The 19,558-nt window shown below is 51.5% G+C and overlaps 1 protein-coding gene across 2 annotated transcripts in view; it reads right to left on the minus strand.

Annotated features, from left to right (window-relative positions):
* Positions 1-6,825: 6,825 nt before the first annotated feature.
* Positions 6,826-19,558, minus strand: part of dpf1 (double PHD fingers 1) — a 94,526-nt gene continuing 81,793 nt past the window's right edge. For both annotated transcript variants that reach the window (XM_080218298.1, XM_080218297.1), the window contains 3 exons: positions 14,539-14,651; positions 8,505-8,586; positions 6,826-7,063 (listed from right to left, as the gene is read on the minus strand). In XM_080218298.1, the coding sequence (XP_080074424.1) occupies positions 6,993-7,063; positions 8,505-8,586; positions 14,539-14,651 (266 nt within the window). In that variant the 3' untranslated portion in view covers positions 6,826-6,992. The remainder of the gene's footprint in view (positions 7,064-8,504; positions 8,587-14,538; positions 14,652-19,558) is intronic.

Genomic DNA, 19,558 nt, shown 5'->3' on the forward strand with positions numbered 1-19,558 from the left:
TCTGGCAGTGTCTGCGGAGAGAGAAACACTGGAGTTATCAATGATTCTGTGACAGCACTGGGTTTGCAGACGGGGCTCCTCTGTTAAAAAAAAAAGGGTTCTCCACTTTGGTAGCAATAATAGGAAGGCAGGTTATTATTTGAATGGGTGTAAGTTGAGAGAGGCGGGAACTCAGCGAGATCTTGGAGTCCTCGTACATCAGTCGCTGAGAGTAAGCGCGCAGGTACAGCAGGCAGTAAAGAAGGCAGATGTTGGCTTTCATAGCGAGAGTTTAGGGATAGGGATGTTTTGCTGCAATTGTACAGGGTGTTGTTGAGGCCACACCTGGAGTATTGTGTGGAGTTTTGGTCTCCTTATCTGAGGAAGGATGTCCTTGCTACAGAGGGAGCGCAGAGAAGGTTTACCAGGCTGATCCCTGGGATGACAGGTCTGTCATCTGAGGAGAGACTAAGTCGGTTAGGATTATATTCACTGGAGTTTAGAAGAGTGAGAGGGGATCTGATAGAAACTTATAAAATTCTAACAGGGTTAGACAGGGTCGATTCAGAAAGAATGTTCCCCATGGTGGGGGAATCCAGAACTAGGGGTTATAGTTTGAGGATAAGGGGTTAACCTTTTAGGACTGAGGTGAGGAGAAATTTCTTCACCCAGAGGGTGGGGAATGTGTGGAATTCACTCCCACAGAAAGTAGTTGAGGCCAAAACGTTGTGTGATTTCAAGAAGAAATTAGATATCGCTCTTGGGGCTAAAGGGATTGAGGGATATTGGGGGGAATCAGGATATTGAATTTGACGATTAGCCATGATCGTAATGAATGGTGGAGCAGGTTCGAAGGGCCGAATGGCCTCCTCCTGCTTCTAGTTTCTATGTTTCTATCTCTTCATTCCCGACAAATCCTTTTTGGATTTACAGCGAGCTTTGTTGCTTGTGTGAGATCCCGCTGCACCTTCCAGAGAGGATCAGGAGTTCCTCGAGGTGGGATCTGGGCAAAGATCCTCCCTCCACCAACATGACCAGGCAATGGGAAATCCACCTAACCCACACCCCTTTGAGTGTGGGAGGAAATCGGAGCACCCGGAGGAAACCCACGCAGACATGGGGAGAACATGCAGACTCTGCACAGACAGTGACCCAAGGCCGAGAATTGAACCCAGGTCCCTGGCGCTGTGAGGCCGATAGTAGTCATGATATGGACTGCTGTGAGGCAGCAGTGCTAACCCACTGTGCCGCCATGGGTTCAAATTCGACATGTCCCTGGCTGAATATATAATTATTTCTATCCCGAGGACTCTGCTGACATCCTTCCCAGCTCCCTCCCTCCAAATATTCCTGTTTTTTTGGGTCTATTCGGACTTGCGTTGGAATTAGCCAAAGTTACTTCACTTCCTGATCTAGATTTCAGCCTCTTGACTCTGTCTTCTCTCTGATTGTCTCGGGATAGTGGGATTGAGAGATCCCAGCTCTCTGCACTCCTCTGAAAACAGAGTGATCACCCAAACTAACTCCAGGATTTACCCCCAGGTCTTTCACAACTGGATCCAGAAAACGTCACTTTGTCCTCCTCGGAGCTCAGATTAGGTTTGCTAAAGAGCGGTGGGAGACAATGATAACGCTGCTGTCCCTGGACCAATATTCCCTGTGGCACTGGTGCAGCACGTGGCACAGTGGTTAGCACCGCTGTCTCACAGTGCCAGGGAAGTGGGTTCGACTCCGGCAGTGGGTCACTGTGTGGAGACGGCATGTTCTCCCTGTGTCTGCATGGGTTTCTTCTGGGTGCTCCGGTTTCCTCCCACAATCCAAAGATGTGTAGGTTAGGTGGATTGGCCATGCTAAATGCACAGGGTTACAGGGAAAGGGCACAGGGCAGGGCCTGGGTAAGATCCTCCTTTGGAGAGCAACAACAAGCTTGATGGGCCGAATGGCCTCCTTGTGCACTGTGGGGATTCCATGGTTCTGTGGATGGGGAATAAACACTGCCCTGGTCAGTGACACCCGCATCCCATGAATTTTTGAAACTCAAAATAAGAATCTGAGGCAACATCTGTGAAGGTTCCAAATCGGCCCCCGTTCCTCCCCAGTCTCACCTCAACTCACTGAGTCACAGCCACATCCAGATGTGCTTCTCAGGGGCAGCCAGTGGCCTCTGCAGCTGCCTGACTGAACTCAACATCTGGACATTGCCCAAAGGCTGGAGATTCCATACAAGTCTCCGGTTCCATAGGGAATCTCTGATTCACAGGGAATCCCCAGATCCACAGAGAATCCCTGGATCCAAGGAGAATCCCCAGATCCACAAGGAATCCCCAGATCTACAGAAAGTCTCGGGATCCACTGAGAGTCCGGATTCGCAGAGAGACTCCAGATCCACAGGGGATCTCCAGATCCACAGGGGATCTCTGGATCCACAGGGAGCCTCCAGATCCATGGAGAATCTCCAAACTCACCGGGAATCTCCAGATCCACATGGAGTCTTTGGATACAAGGCAGTTCAGACAAGAATCAAAGGCTTTTCCAGGCGATCCGAGGTGAGGGCGTGGTGATGGGTCGGGGAAATGTTTGGAAAGTGGGACCAGCTGGAATATTTCACTCGGATTCTGTAGACAGGGACAGAGCCTTGGGAACGGGGTGGGGGTGGGGGTTGAGGGAGGCCTGGCCGGATTAACAATGTCAAGAGCCTGTTATCCTGAGAGAGCCAGAGTCGCTCAGCATCGATTCCCTGTGGATTATTGAGCTTTCGTTGGGAATACAGCAACAAGGGATAACAATGTCTGAGAATCCCAGCACAGGTCTAAGGGATGATCTCCCCGACTCCCTCCTTTGAGAATGTTACAATCAATCTTTAAAAAAAACACATACCCGATTCATTCTGCCCTCCGAGAGAGACAGAGACAGAGAGAGAGAGATACCAGCAAGTTAACAGCAGCAAGCCCGTTCCAAACACAAACCGGTTCCACGTGGCAGATGACGGCACACACACACACACAGCACCATGGTAATAACACTGGTGAAATGATCGCCTTCTCTCCAACTCAGCACGGGGTTCAAAGCCACTCCGTCCCTTAGCATCGCGAGTCGGGTGTGCCACACCCCGCAACGTAACACGAGGGGCTCCACACAAAACCAGCAACTGGCGGGACAGTAAGAGGGAGGTTTGGAGGAGATTCGCTCTCAGAGAACAGCACGGGAACAGGCCCTTCGGCCCTCCAAGCCTGCACCGATCACGATCACTGCCTAAACTAAAACCGCACGCACTTACAGAATCCGTATCCTTCCATTCCCATCCTATCCATGATGTGGAGATGCCGGCATCGGATTGGGGCTGAGCACAGGAAGAAGTCTCACAGGTTAAAGTCCAACAGGTTTGTTTGGTAGCACGAGCTTTTGGAGCGCTGCCCCTTCATCGGGTGAGTGGGGGATTATGAAGGAGCAGTGCTCCGAAAGCTCGTGATTCCAGATAAACCTGTTGGACTTTAACCTGGTGTTGTGAGACTTCTTACTTATTCATTTAGTTGCCCACTCTATCATAGAACCATAGAGCCCTACAGCACAGAAAGAGGCCATTCGGCCCATCGAGTCTGCACCGAACACAATCCGGCCCAGGCCCTACCCCCACATCCCTACATATTATACCCACTAATCCCTCTAACCTACACATCCCTGGACACTAAGGGGCAATTTCTTAGCACGGCCAATCAACCTAACCCGCACATCTTTGGATTGTGGGAGGAAACCGGAGCACCTGGAGGAAACCCACACAGACACAGGGAAGTGGGTGGACTCAGAAAGAATGTTCCCGATGGTGGGGGGAGTCCAGAACCAGGGGTGATAGTTTGAGGATAAGGGGGTAAACCTTTTAGGACTGAGGTGAGGAGAAATTTCTTCACCCAGAGGGTGGGGAATGTGTGGAATTCACTCCCACAGAAAGTAGTTGAGGCCAAAACATTGTGAGATTTCAGGAAGAAATTAGATTTCGCTCTTGGGGCTAAAGGGATCGAGGGATATGGGGGGGGGAAGGGGGGGGTCAGGATATTGAATTTGATGATCAGCCGTGATCAAAATGAATGGCGGGGCAGGCTCGATGGGCCGAATGGCCTCCTCCTGCTTCTAGTTTCTACCTCTTCCAGTTCCAATTCCAATTGAGTGTGACCGGTCTCTCCCAATGGTGGCCACGTCCTCAGCTGAGATCTATTCCCCATCCAGGGCTGTTGAGATTCACTCGGAGAACACAAGGATGAAGGGTCACAGTTACAAAGAGAGATCTAAGAAGCTAACTCCCATGGGAAGGAGCCATTCAGCCCACCATGCAATGTCCACTCCTCCTTCTCCTTTCCTCATTGCCTTCCAATATTTACCCCTTAAACTCTTTCCCTTCTGAAAGTTCCTATCGAATCTGTTTCCAGCGCCCTTTCAGGCAGCTTCTTCCAGACCATAATAATCATAGAATCCCTACAGTGCAGAAGGAGGCCATTCGGCCCATCGAGTCTGCACTGCCCACAATCCCAGCCAGGCCCTATCCCTGTGCGTTAACCCTAGCTAGTCCCCTTGACACTAAGGGGCAATTTAGCATGGCCAATCCACCTAACCCACATGGACTGTGGGAGGAAACCGGAGCACCCGGAGGAAACCCACACGGACACGGGGAGAATGTGCAGACTCCACACAGACAGTGACCCGAGATCGGAATCGATCCCGGATCCCTGGCGCTGTGAGGCAGCAGCGCCAACCACTGAGCCACCCAATAACTCGCTGTGTTTCTCTTCCATCTGATAATTAAATCTGCGTTGGAATTTTTTTTTTCACATTAGTTAAGAAGTTCAGGATTAGTTTGTTAGAATTATACAGGATTATAAATGGCGAACAATGATGGGTTGATGCGACTGGGCAGTTGGGGGTCGGTTTAGCTCCGTCAGCTGGACGGCTGGTGAGCGATGCCAACAGTGCGGGTTCAAATCCCACACGGGCTGTGTTTGTTTATGAAGCTCCTGTCTTCTCAACCCTGCCCCTCACCCGAGGTGAGGTGTCTCTCGGGTTAAATCAGCACCAGCCCAAACGGGAGGTCTTCGGACTGTGGGAGGAAACCGGAGCACCCGGAGGAAACCCACGCAGACACGGGGAGAACGTGCAGACTCCACACAGACAGTGACCCGAGATTTAAACTTTAAAAGGTTGAGAAGAGAATTAAAGAGTTAAAAAGAAATATTAGAGTGCGGGGAGCAGGAGGACGGGGTTAGAGCAGGCATCTCATGAGGCTGCACAGGTTAGATGGGCTGAATGGCGTGTTGCTTTTGCCGGAACATTCTACTCGGCAAATCTCCCTTTATGAAATGGACTCTCTGCGGTAAATTAAGCTGCCTCATTCGTGGAACCCCAGGCTAATCACAGAATCCCTATAGTGCAGAAGGAGGCCATTCGGCCACAATCCCACCCAGGCCCTATCCCCACAACCCCATATATTTACCCTAGTTAGTCCCCCCTGTCACTAAGGGCCAATTTAGCACAGCCAATCGCCCCAACCCAAAAGCAGGGCCCATTCCCGCCAGATCTCAAACTGTATCTGCCTCGGGGGAAGATGGGAAGGGTGGTCTTGAGCTGGTGTTGGGGTTGGGGCCCCAGTTCTACGCCCCCCGGGGGAGTTGGCCGTCACGCACGATGCCCTTTCCTTCCCTGCGGCCACCTGGGTGACGGAACGTTCTGAAGCTGCGCTCGAATGCTCCCCGCATGCAGAGCTCCTTTGGATGAGGGGTGGTTGGGGTTTGGGTGGGGGGGGTTGGTTTTTGGAATCGGGAAGGGATGCCAACTGGTGCCTTCAGGAAGTGACTGGGCCGAGTTGGAGAGCAAGCGATTGGACGAGAATCTTACAAGAGTGATCGCCACTCGCCAGTGTTAACCAATGAGGAGGGTGAGCCCACTGCCGGTCCCGTTTACGTATGTACACATCCGCTGATGAAAATAGTCCCAAAGCAATATGACAGATGTCCTCGCAAGGGCAGCCGAAGATCTTGGTTCCTCTTCGCGAGAGGAAGTTTCCAATTGTTCAGCAACATCCTCAGACGAAGAATGCCGGGGGGGGGGGTTGGGGGGGTTATTATTTTTCCAAGAGGGAAGATTTGTTGATGTTCTCATCGAGGGAGGCGTTGACTCTGAGGACAGGGCTCCCAGGAGCCACGGAAATCTGGGAATGTCGGCTGGATTTCCACTCAGATTTACAAAGGATTCCCGAATCCAATCGCGACTGAGTTCATCTCCTCTCTTGCTGCATTCCTTCTTGGCTTTCGAGGAGCAGTGGTGGTGGGGTGGGGAGGGAGAGCGTACCAAATATATCACAACATGCATATCCTTTTTACAAAAATCAACCCCTCTTGTTTGTTGCGGTGGGGGGGGTGGGGGGGGGGACGCGGTTACTGCTGTAACTGGCTCCAGCTCAGAAGGACGTTGACCAACAGTTAGTTGAGTTGAGCAAAGAACAGGAGAACGTGGCTGTCAAGATCTGTTGACCGGACAGGTCTGAACTTGTAACCGAGGGCCGTCCGCTGCCCGCTGGTGCCCAGCACGAGGCTAAACCCCCCCCCCTCCCCGCCCCAAATCAAATGCAGCGAGATTGTCCCCTCGAAGCCGGCTGGAGTTAGTTGTCCATTGATAGTTTTTGCTTTCCTCCGCTTGGAATTCTTGAAGGAATATCCGACGGCGAAGACATTTTGCTTCGGAAAGTAAAATTAAACCCCCTCCCCACCCCCACCCACACCCCCACCCCCCACCCCTGTCGTTAAAATGTCACATCTGTTTACAATCAAGGTACAAGGGTAGACATTGCCCCAAATAGCAGCACTCTGACCTCCACAGGTCCAAGGTCGCAACGTTCCGGTGCCTCTGTGCCCACAAACACGGTCACCTTATCTCAGCTGGACGAGTGGACGGTGGGGTGGGGGCCTTGGAAACGTCGCGGTCGCCGGCACTGTCCCGTCAACAACTGTCTGAGCAAGTTTTTTCTCTCTTTAGGTCAGGGTTATGTAGGCCGAGGCTTTTTCTTTGAGTTGCTGTAAACACAGGTGACAGCTCCAACTGCCTGTGAGAGGGAAACACGGGACAAAACCCACCGTTAAACATTTCACACGGGCAGAATTCAGCCGCTCTCTCTCAGCCGGCAGGGTTTCCCGGGAGAAATCCGGGAATGTGGGCTGGATTTCCACTCAGGTTTACAAAGGATTCCCCAATCCAATCGCGACTAACAAAGAACAACACAGCCCGGGAAACAGGCCCTTCGGCCCAACGAGCCCACACCGCCATCTTAACAATGTGCTTTCCCTCCTCCACCCTTGACCCATGTCTATGTTTATGGTACCCCCCCCCCCCATTGGAAACCAGATTCAGGGGAGAATAATTTAGGGACAATTTGTTACACCAATCAGCCTAAGAGCACATCTTTGGGGTGTGGGAGGAAACCGGAGCACCCGGAGGAAACCCAGGCAAGCACGGGGAGAATGCGCAAACTCCCACAGACACCGGCTCAAATCCATGTATCTGCACAGCAAACAGTGATAGTCACTGAGCTGTTGTGGTGCCCCATCTGACTAAGTTAACCTCCTCTCTTGCTGCATTCCTTCTTGGCTTTCAAGGGCCAGTGGTGGCGGAGCGGGGAGGGCGGGAGAGCGACAGAACTGGCGATCAGAGCGCCACCATTGGCAGGAGGGTGCAATTACAGCGTGACACGTTGACATAGAACTTTTCCACAGTCATTAGTTTATTTTGTTTACTAGTGTCACAAGTAAGGCTGACATTAACACCGCAATGAAGTTACTGTGAAAATCCCCTAGTCACCACACTCCGGCAACTGTTCGGGTACACTGAGGGAGAGTTTAGCACTTAACCAGCACTTTTTTCGGACTGTGGAAGGAAACCGGAGCACCCAGAGGAAACCCATGCAGACATGGGGAGAATGTGCAGACTCCGCACAGACAGTGACCTGGGCCGGGAATCGAACCCGGGTCCCTAGCGCTGTAAGGCAGCAGTGCTAACCACTGTGCCGCCGTGCCGCCCCATAGAATCATAAAGTCTGCAGTACAGAAGAGGCCATTTGGCCCATCAAGTCTGCACAAATTCCTCAACCGAGTGTCTCACCCAGACCCCCCTGCTCCGCTCCATCCCTGTAACCTCACACATTTAGCATGGCCAATCCACCCAACCTGCACACCTTTGGAGAGTGGGAGGAAACCAGAGCACCCGCAGGAAACCCACGCAGACACGGGGAGGATGTGCAGTCTCAGACAGCGACCCAAGCCGGGAATCGAACCCGTGTCCGGGTGCTGTGAGGCAGCAGTGCTAACCACCGTGCCTGCCTAATGTGGGAACAAGAATTTAGAATGGGAGAAGTTGCCGTATATAAAGGCCCCCAAAGGAAGTGAGGTTTTGCAGGCAGGAAACGGATGGATGAGACAGAGATTATTTTGTAAAAAGGACACTGGCCCGTGGGTCGATGCCAGTGACAAACTGGGAGGAAAGGATCTTACCTTCCGGGGGGTCCGTCATGGGGGGGTTCAGGCAGTACATGTGATAGCCCCGGTCGCAATCATCACAGAACAGCAATTGATCCTGCGGGAACGAGCGGAGAGCCAAAAATTACATCCGGTCACAATAAGATGTCATTTGCTACAAAGGGGAAGGTGCTGCTGAAGTTTTCTGCCTCCTACTCATCAGGACAAACACAAGAATACCAAATTTCAGACAATCGCAACAATTTATACCACGGGAGAAAAGGAATCCCAGAATCCTGGGGGCTAAAGGGATTCAGGGACAAGGGGAGATATTATCCGGAATTTTACCGAGACGTCCACTCCGGAATCGGGCTGGGCGAGGCTTGCCAAACAGAATTCTCCATTGGCCTCGGAGCTTTGCCCCGAGCGAGGTTGTAAAATCCCAGCCACTGAATTTGATGATCAAAATGAATGGGGGGACTGGCTCGAATGGCTGAATGGCCTTCTCTTGCTTCTAGTTTCTACATTTCCTATAGTGCAGGAGGAGGCCATTTGGTCCATCGAGCCTGCATCCACATCAATCCCACCCAGACCCTATCCCTATCACCCCACATATTTACCCTAGCTAGTCCCCCTGTCGCTAAGGGGCAATTTATCATGGTCAATCCACCTAACCTGCACTCTTTGGACTGTGGGGGCAAACCCACGCAGACATGGGGAGAACATGCAAACTTTACACAAACAGTGACCCGAGACTGGAATCGAACCCAGGTCTTGGCACCATGAGGCAGCACTGCTAAGCACTGGGCCACTGTGGCAAGTCGAATCTGACTGGCTGAGGAGTTGCCATGGAGAAAACAACAGGGAACTATTGGTTCCCCAATTTCCTGGGTAATTAAAAAAGGCACAAGGTTTGAACATATTCCTTTTGTTTGCAGAGGACGGGTTTTTGTGTCTGAATGTATGTCACTACGTGTAAATGTAAATGAGCCATGTTACGAGTTGTGCTGATTGTCTGAAATTAGTCATTAGTGTCACTACAAGCGCACTCAGGATTATTTACACTCCAAAGAATCAGCTTCCCTTTCTCCTGTAGTGCAGATTGATGAGATTGTTTGAAATTTGGTATTCTTGTGTTCGTCCTGATGAGTGCAAGATGAAAAGATTTGGCAACAGGAGATATACAGAGTTCCGTATTACCAGGTGACTGGCTGTGGACATCGTCACTCCTACTGTGCTTTCAGTTTAAAGACTAACCTTCACCCTAAGCTTCTCAAAGTAAGCAATCTTTTAAACCCCAAACAGCAGTTTAAACCTCTCATAATCTCAAAGGCTCACTGCTGGCAGGAGGAGGCCATTCAGCCCCTCAAACAGGGCACGTCGATATCATGACTCCGTTCATAGAAACATAGAAGATAGGAGCAGGAGGAGGCCATTTGGCCCTTCGAGCCTGCTCCACCATTCATCACCATCATGGCTAATTGTCCAACTCAATAGCCCAATCCTGGTTTGATCCCGTTCGCCCCAACTGCTATATCCAGCCGCCTCTTGAATACATTCAATGTTTTGGCATCAACGACTTCCTGTGGGAATGAATTCCACAGGCTCACCGGGTGAAGAAACGTCTCCTCATCTCCATCCTAAATGGTCTACCCCGAATCCTCAGACTGTGACCCCCTGGTTCTGGACCCCCGCACCATCCTCCCTGCATCTCCCCTGTCTAGTCCTGTTAGAATTTTCTAAGTCTCTAGGAGATCCCCCACTCTGAACTCGAGTGAAAACAATCCTACCCTAATCAATCTCTCCTCATACATCAGTCCCTCCATCCCTGGAATCAGCCTGGTAAACCTTCACTGCACTCCCTCGAGAGCAAGAACATCCTTCCTCAGAAAAGGAGACCAAAACTATTCTAGATCGCCCAGCTTATTTCCTACCCAACAGAAAAATGGAGTAATCTTACTTCTGAAATGTTCAACTGCTTTTAGTTCTAGACTTTCACCCTCCCCTTTGTGCGGAGAAGCGCTCTTGACATCTGACATCTCAGCGGTCTGGCGCTGGGCTCGAGGTTTCTCCCTCTCCCCACCCCACACGTTCTGGACTCCACCCCCACCCCCCCAATCACTGCAGAGGAAGGGCTAATTTCTTTAATTCCTTTAAACATCTCAGTTACAATCAGGCCTCAATCTTCCGATTCTCAAGGGAATTACAAATCTAAAACCGTGCAACTTGTCCTTGGGGTTGAGATCCGGAGGTTGAGGCCCCTTGCAGCGGGGGTTGCCGACTCTTCCAAGGGGAAATTCTGGGGAGACTCCCAGGATTTTGTATCGATCTCCAGGACACATGACCTTGGAGACAAAATCATTTGACAAGAGTTGTGCTTGTTTTAAATGTTGACTATTTCTCTTTACCAGATATCAGGATGTTGAAAGTGGGGAAGAAGCTGATTGGTGGACAAGTTAACCATCCTCCAATTGGGTGAAGAGTCTTCTTGCTTTCTGATTGGTGCAGGAAGGCCGTGTGTCAGAGGGATGGATGTGTTGGCCGGCTATTGGCTGGAGAGTTTTGGGGAGAGGGTGGAATCGTGTAATGGGGCTTCCGGGAATACATTCCAGCACAGTTGGGAATGGTCGGCACGGTGGCACAGTGGTTAACACTGCTGCCTCACTGCGCCAGGGACCCGGGTTCGATTCCCGGCTCGGGTCACTGTCTGTGCACATTCTCCCCATCTCTGCGTGGGTTTCCTCCGGGTGCTCCGGTTTCCTCCCACACTCCAAAGATGTGCAGGTTACACACACTGGCCATGATAAATTCTCCATAACTGCACCCGAATAGGCTTACATTAACACTGCAATGAAGTTCCTGTGAAAATCCCCTAGTCGCCACACTCTGGTGCCTGCTCGGGTACAATGAGGGAGAATTTAGCACGGCCAATGCACCCTAACCAGCACGTCTTTCGGGAGGAAACCAGGGCATCAGGAGGAAACCCACGCAGACACAGTGAGAATGTGCAACACAGACGGTGACCCAAGCTAGGAATCGAACCCGGGTCCCTGGCGCCGTGAGGCGGCAGCGCTAACCACTGTGTCACCGTGCCATCCATTAATAATATCTGGTAACCAATGTTATCTGATAACCCTGGTGTAAAGCACCTTGCAATGATGAACTATATTCAAAAGGTGCTCTCTAAATGTAAGTAATTGCTGGAAATGGGACTGGAAATCTCTCTGCTCAGTATTCTGGATCATTAAACCTCATCCCTAATGTTCGCTGCACTTATTCTGTTCCTCACACAATGAGCTAGTAAACACTACTGAGAGAGAAAGACAACAAACTTTTATTTGACACAAGCTCAGAAAACCTCTGACCTCACCCACGGCCGGGATTCTCCAGTTCCGTCTATGGCCAGGATTCTCCAGGCTCAACTGTGTCTGGGATTCTCCAGTCCCATCCACAGCCAGGATTCTCCAGTCCCGCTTATGGCCAGGATTCTCCAGTCCCACCCATGGCCCACATTCTCCAGGCTCTCCTGCAGCCGGGATTCTCCAGTCCCACCCACATCCAGGATTTTACAGTCCCGCCCAGTCAGGATTCTCCAGCACCACCTACAGCCAGGATTCTCCAGTCCCACCCATGGCCAGGATTCTCCAGTCCCACCCCCAGCCAGGATTCTCCGGCCTCAACCACAGCCAGGATTCTCCAGACTCACCCACAGCTGGGATTCTCCAGTCCTGCCCACGGCTAGGATTCTCCTGACCCGCCCATGCCCAGGGTTGCCCAGCCCTTCCCACGGCCAGGATTCTCCGGTCCTGCCCGCTGCCGGGATTCTCCAGTCCCGCTGCAGTGAACGGAGTTTGGGCTGAGCGCCATATTCTCCGTTCTCGCTGGAAGTGCTGGCGGGAGCAGACGGGATTGGAAAGTTTTGGGAGAAATTCAGAAGGGGATAGGAATTAATATTCACATTTTGCAGCTTATGCCCTCCATTAACCAACAACAACCTGCCTGCCATTCAATAAATGAAACCAATCAAATGTTGTAGAGTAGATCACAGACTTTCTGAGAGAGCATCCCACCCCCTGCCCTATTCCTGTCTCCTATGCGTCCACCCCACCTAAACTACACATCTTAGGACAGACACTAAGGGGCAATTTAGCACGGCCAAACCACCTTACCTCATCCTGGTTGGGTCACTGTCTGTGTGGAGTCTGCACATTCTCCTCGTGTCTGCATGGGTTTCCTCCGGGTGCTCCGGTTTCCTCCCACAGTCCAAAGATGTGCGGGTTAGGTTGGTTGGCCATGATAAAATTGCCCCTTAGTGTCCAGGTGTGTGTAGGTTAGAGGGATTAGTGAGTATAATATGTAGGGATATGGGGATAGGGCCTGGGTGGGATTGTGTTCGGTGCAGACTCGATGGGCCGAAGGGCCTCTTTCTGCATTGTAGGGTTCTGTGATTCTATGAAATGCTGACCCAGCCAGCGAGGACTGTGTCCCATGAATGAATAAAAGAAAATGAAATGGTGTTGGGAAAGGTGCTATACAAATGCAAGTCTTTCTCCCTCTCCTCCTTCCCCCATCACCTTTTTCCCATCAATTACGAATCCAGCTCCCCCTTTTTCACAGTTCCGATTGGATCTGCTTCCGCTGCCCTTTCAGACAGCACCTTCCAGACCACAACAACTTGCTGCGTTCCACCTCATTCTGTTCTTTAGCTGCCTATTTCCAATCAGCTCACTGATTTAGCAGAGTAAGGTTCTGGTGACGTTACACCTTGTACAGAACCATGTACCGTTCTGGTCTCCTTACCTGAGAGACGATTCAGATCACCAACCCTACCTGTGCCTCTCGTGATGTTCTAGATTTCTACCAGCTCTCCCCTCGGTCTCTGCCGCTCCAGAGAAAACAACCCCAGTTTGTCCAGTCTCTCCTTATAACTCAAACCCTCTAATCCAGGCAGGTAAACCTCTTCTACACCCCTTCCAAAACCTCCATGTTCTTCCTGTAATGTGACATCCTCACTCTTGTACTCAGTGCCCCGACCAATAAAGGCAAACGTGCCAATCGCTCTCTTTACCACCCTATCGACTTATAGAATCCCTACAGTACAGGAGGCCATTCGGCCCATCGAGTCTGCACCTACCACAATCCCACCCTACCCCCACAACCCCCCACACATTTACCCTGTCAATCCCCGAACACTAAGGGTCCATTTAGTACGGCCAATGCATCTAACCCACAAGACCAAACACCACAAGACAGAGGAACAGAATTAGGCCACTTGGCCCATCGAGCCTGCTCCGCCATTCTATCATGGCTGATATTTTTCTCATCCCCATTCTCCTGCCTTTTCCCCATAACCCCTGATCCCCTTATTAATCAAGAATCTATCTATCTCTGTCTTAAATCTTAACCTCCACAGCCTTCTGCGGCAAAGAGTTCCACAGATTCCTCACTCTCTGGCTGAAGAAATTCCTCCTCATCTCTGTTTTAAAGGATCGTCCCTTTAGCCCGAGGTTGTGCCCTCTGGTTCTAGTTTTTCCGACTGGTGGAAACATCCTCTCCATGTGCATCTAACCCGCATGTCTTTCGGACTGTGAGAGGAAACCGGAGCACCTGGAGGAAACCTACGCAGGCATGGGGAGAATGTGCAGACTCTACATAGACAGTGACCCAAAGCCGGGAATCGAACCCGGGTCCCTGGCGCTGTGAGGCAGCAGTGCTAACCATTGTGCCACCGTGCCACCCCATGGTGTGGCCAATTTCAGGTTCTTGGAGTCACAGAGCTGAAGATTAGTTTGAGTTTAATGATGTGAAGTTTGGATCATTTGAGGGGGAGATATCTCCATGGAAAAGCACTGAGCCACCAGTTGGGGAACCACTGCAATGGGATCCATTCCCCCCCAAGCTCACCCCATGAAGAATTGGAATATCCCTTCCCAAACCCATACGACCCGACCCCACCAACTCACCAGGTTGGCATCTGTCCCCCTGCTCCCCTCCCACTCCACCAAACCCAGCTCAATCAAGTTGGCTTCTCCTTTCCCCCCAACCTCATCGCGTTGCCTCGGTAACTTACATCGTTCTCTGAAGTGCCACAAAGGCTGCAGGATTTGCACTCAATGCACTGCCAGCGATAGGTCCTCACAGCGGCGGTCATATTCACCGTGAACTGCAGACACGAGGGGTGGCCTGGGGAGGGAGGACGAGAGAGATCCAGTCAAACACCCCTGGATAAGACTCTGTTACTCAGTGTCTGTCTCTGACCTGCATCATCCCTCAAGGTCTAGGGACAACCTTCCTGTCTGGGGGGGGGGGACTCAACTGGCGGGGAGGGGATAGGGTGAGGGGGGGGACAGTTGCCTGCCAAGGGAAGGCAATGGCCTAGTGATACCATCGCTCGACAGAAACTCAGCTAATGTTCTGGGGGGACCCGGGTTCGAATCCCGCCACGGCAGATGGTGGAATTTGAATTCGATTGAAAAATATCTGGAATTAACAATCTACTGATGACCCATTGTCAGAAAAAACCCATCTGGTTCACTCATATCCCTTTAGGGAAGGAAATCTGCCATCCTTACCCGGTCTGGCCTACACGTGACTCCAGAGCCATGTGGTTGACTCTCAAATGCCCTCTGAAATGGCCGAGTGAGACACTCAGTTGGTTGTAGTATCGCGGGCCAACCCACAGCACAGGGACTGCAGCGACTCAAGGAGGCAGCTCACCACCACCTTCTCAAGGGGCAACTAGGGATGGGCAATAAATATGACAACCTCAATGCTGTAGGGTACAGAAAAGATTTACCAGGATGTTATGGAGAGCTCTGAGGAGAGGTTGGAGAAACTTGGTTTGTTCTCACTGGAGCGACAGGGGTTGAGGGGCGACCCTGATAGGAATCTACAAGATTATGAGGGGCAGAGTGGATAGTCAGAAGCTTTTACCCAGGGTGGAAGAGGCAATTACTAGGGGGGTGGACACAGGTTTAAGGTGTGAGGGGCAAGGTTTAAAGGAGATGTATGAGGCCAGGTGTTTTACACAGAGGGTGGTGGGTGCCTGGAACTCGCTGCTGGGGGAGGGAGTGGAAGCAGATACTCTCTCCTCAAGAAAGCAAAAAACAAAGAAAATTACAGCACAGGAACAGGCCCTTCGGCCCCTCCAAGCCTACACCAACCATGCATTTAAGGGGCATCTGGACAAATAGATGAATAGGATGGGAATAGAGGGATACGGTCCCTGGAAGGGTTTTAGTTCAGTCGGGGCAGCACGGTGGGTGCAGGCTTGGAGGGGCTGAAGGGCCTGTTCCCGTGCTGTAATTTTCTTTCTTGAGGGAGAGAGTTTCTGATTTTGATCCCTGTGAGGGGGCCTGCTGTCTTCACCTCGACACCAGACAACTGGGTGCCCCCCCCACCCCCACACACCAATCCCCCCTCCCCCCCCCGCTTGTCCTGGGCCCTGTCACGATGCCAGCTTTGCACAAGTGGCCTCACTTCATGTGTGGACGGCTCTTAGAAACACAGAAGCTAGGAGGAGGCCATTCAGCCCTTCAAACCTGTTCCGCCATTCATTGTGATCATCAAATTCAATATCCTGACCCCCCTTCCCCCCAATATCCCTCGATCCCGTTAGCCCCAAGAGCGATATCTAATTCTTTCTTGAAATCACACAACATTTTGGCCCCAACTACTTTCTGTGGGAGTGAATTCCACACATTCCCCACCCTCTGGGTGAAGAAATTTCTCCTCACCTCAGTCCTAAAAGGTTTACCCCTTATCCTCAAACTATCACCCCTAGTTCTGGACTCCCCCACCATCGGGAACATTCTTTCTGAATCTACCCTGTCTAACCCTGTTGGAAGTTTATAAGTTTCTATGAAATCCCCTCTCAATCTTCTAAACTCCAGTGAATATAATCCTAACCAACTAAGTCTCTCCTCGTGTGACAGACCTGCCATCCCAGGAATCAGCCTGGTAAACCTTCTCTGCGCTCCCTCTATAGCAAGGACATCCTTCCTCAGATAAGGAGACCAAAACTCCACACAATACTCCAGGTGTGGCCTCACCAAGGCCCTGTACAATTGTAGCAAAACATCCTTATCTCTATACTCAGATCCTCTCACTATGAAGGCCAATGGTTGCTATGAGAGGACACAGGTTGAAGGTGCTGGGGAGCAGGTACAGAGGAGATGTCAGGGGTAAGTTTTTCACTCAGAGGGTGGTGAGTGAGTGGAATCGGCTGCCGTCGGTGGTGGTAGAGGCAAACTCATTGGGGTCTTTTAAGAGACTTCTGGATGAGTACATGGGATTTAATGGGATTGAGAGTTATAGATAGGCCTGGTAGGTATGGATATGATCGGCGCAACTTGTGGGCCGAAGGGCCTGTTTGTGCTGTAGTGTTCTATGTTCTAATATACCATTTGCCGCCTTTACTGCCTGCTGTACCTGCGCGCTTACTCTCAGCGACTGATGGACGAGGACTCCAAGATCTCGTTGAGTATCCACCTCTCTCAATTTACACCCATTCAAATAATCATCTGTCTCCCTATTATTGCTACCAAAGTGGATAACCTCCCATTGATCCACATTATACTGCACCTGCCATGCAGATACCCACACACTCAGGTGTATGAGGATCCTATCCCCAGACAGTCCAAATCACTCTGAAGATCTCTGCATCCTCCTCACAGCTCACCCCCCACCCAACTTTGTATCATCTGCAAATCTGGAGATAATACATTCAGTTCCCTTTTCCAAATCATTAATATATAATATGAACAGTTAGGGTCCGAGCACAGATCGGACCTCACTAGTTACTGACTGCCAGTGACCCTGAGCTCTCTCTTTGTAATGACTACATTTGTGTGCCCGCCATTGCTCCCTGGGCAAGGGGTGCCACCTGATACCCCCTCCCATTCGCCTCCACCAAGCAATGTGCCACAGATCTCCCCTCCCCCAGAGACCACATTCAGGGTCTATCTGTTCTACAATGAGAAATGCTCTGCATTTGTATAGCACCTCCCAGGGCAAAACCACCTCTTCCCCACCCCCCCACGTCCCACACCAACCCACCACCCCATCCTACAAGCTCTTCCCAGCTGATTAAGTCGTTCTTGAAGTGTGGTCTCTGTTGTAGTGTAGGAGACGCGGCAAACGATTTGTACACAGCAAGATCCCAAGCAAGCAGATATGTGACCGGATAGCCTGTTGTAGCTGTAGGACGGGGTGGGGGGGGATGAGTTGGTGGGAGGGGACGGGGTGGGGGGGTGGGTTGGTGGGGGGAACGGGGTGGGGGGATGGGTTGGTGGGAGGGGACGGGGTGGTGGGGTGGGTTGGTGGGGGGAACGGGGTGGGGAGGGAGCGGGGGGATAGATGGGGTGAATTTTGTAACTAGGGGCAGGCAGTTGGATATTAACTCTTTGCCATTGAAGCATGTCTTGCTGTGAGTTGGGGACCTCTCCGCTGGGTGAGACTCGCTGCCCTCTATTTAAGCCCCATGTCCTCACAGAGTTAAAATTGAGCCCAGCTCAATCTGGAGTCTTGGCTCCGGGATCCAGATTTCCCCAAAACCTACTGGTCATCACAGAATCCTTACAGTGCAGGTGGAGGCCATTCAGCCCATCGAGCCTGACACTGACTCTCCAACTGAGGATCCTACCCAGGCCTTATCCCTGTAACCCCATGTATTTACCCCACTAATCCCTCTAACCTGCACATCTTTGGACACTAAGGGGCAACTTAGCATGACCAATCCACCTAACCTGCACATCTTTAGACACTAAGAGGCAATTTAGAATGACTAATTCACCTAACCTACACATCTTTGGATATAAAAGAGTAATTTAGCACGGCCAATCCATGTAACCTGTACATCTTTGGTCACTAAGGGACAATTTAGCATGGTCAATCCACCTAACCTACACATCTTTGCAATGTGGAAGGGAACCAGAGCATCCGGAGGAAACCCATGCAGATACGGGGAGAATGTGCAGACTCCACATGGACAGTGACCCAAGCTGGGAATCGAACCCGGGTCCCTGGCACTGTGAGGCGGCGGTGCTAACCACAGAGCCAATTAGGGTGGGTAAACAAAATCTTGGACAAAGAGGCTGGTTTCAAAGAGCGTCTTACAGGAGGAGGAGAGAGGCTTAGGGAAGGAGTCTGTCTATTCATTCATACCTGGGATGTGGGTGTCACTGGCCCCCCCCCCCAGTATTTACTACCCCTTCAGAAATTGGGGGGGGTGAGCTGTATGCTTGAACCCGCTGCAGTCCGTATGGTGTAGGTACACCCACAGTGCTGTTAGGGAGGGAGTTCCAGGATTCTGACCCAGAGTTTGGGCCCCAGGCAGCCAATGGCAAAGTGACCGAAATCAGGAATTGGGATGAGGCCAGATTTCCGGGAAGGTGGTAGGGCTGGAGATGATTACAGGGGTGGCGTCTGGGGGGTGGGGGGTGGGGAGGGGAGCGGGGGCATGAAGGGATATGAAAACAACAGCTGAGAATGTTAAATCTGAGGTGTTTGGGAGGCACTGATTATAATCACTGAGGCTCAGTTTAATGAGATCCACACATTCCAATATTCCGAATCAGGAAGCAATGGGAACAGGAGCTCTGCCTCAGTCGGATGAGGAGAGGAGGTCCCAGCACTGAGCCATGCACAGCAAGATCCCAGTTCTGATCACCCCTTCCCCTCCCCCTCAATCCTGAGTTTAGCTCACCGTAGTCTCAGAGCAACATTGGGAGATGCTTCCAAGACCCTTAGCCAGACCGGCAGGGGTGACACCGTGGCACAGTGGATTAGCACTGCTGCCTCACAGCGCCCAGGACCTGGGTTCGATTCTGAGTTCAGCCTGTGTGGAGTTTGCACATTCTCCCCATGTCTGCATGGGTTCCCTCCAGGTGCTCTGGTTTCCTCCTATACTCCAAAGATGTGCAGGTTAGGGTGGATTGGCCGTGCTAAATTGCCCCTTAATGTCAGGGGGATTAGTGGGGTAAATGCATGGGGTTATGGGGATGGGGCCCCGGGTGGGATTGTGGTCAGTGCAGGCTTGATGGGCCGAATGGCCTCCTTCACTGCACTGCAGCGGCAGGTGCTGGTGGGAT

This window comes from Carcharhinus amblyrhynchos, unplaced genomic scaffold, assembly GCF_965287045.1.
Source record: "Carcharhinus amblyrhynchos unplaced genomic scaffold, sCarAmb.v2.hapA scaffold_37, whole genome shotgun sequence".
NCBI classification, from domain to species: domain Eukaryota; kingdom Metazoa; phylum Chordata; class Chondrichthyes; order Carcharhiniformes; family Carcharhinidae; genus Carcharhinus; species Carcharhinus amblyrhynchos.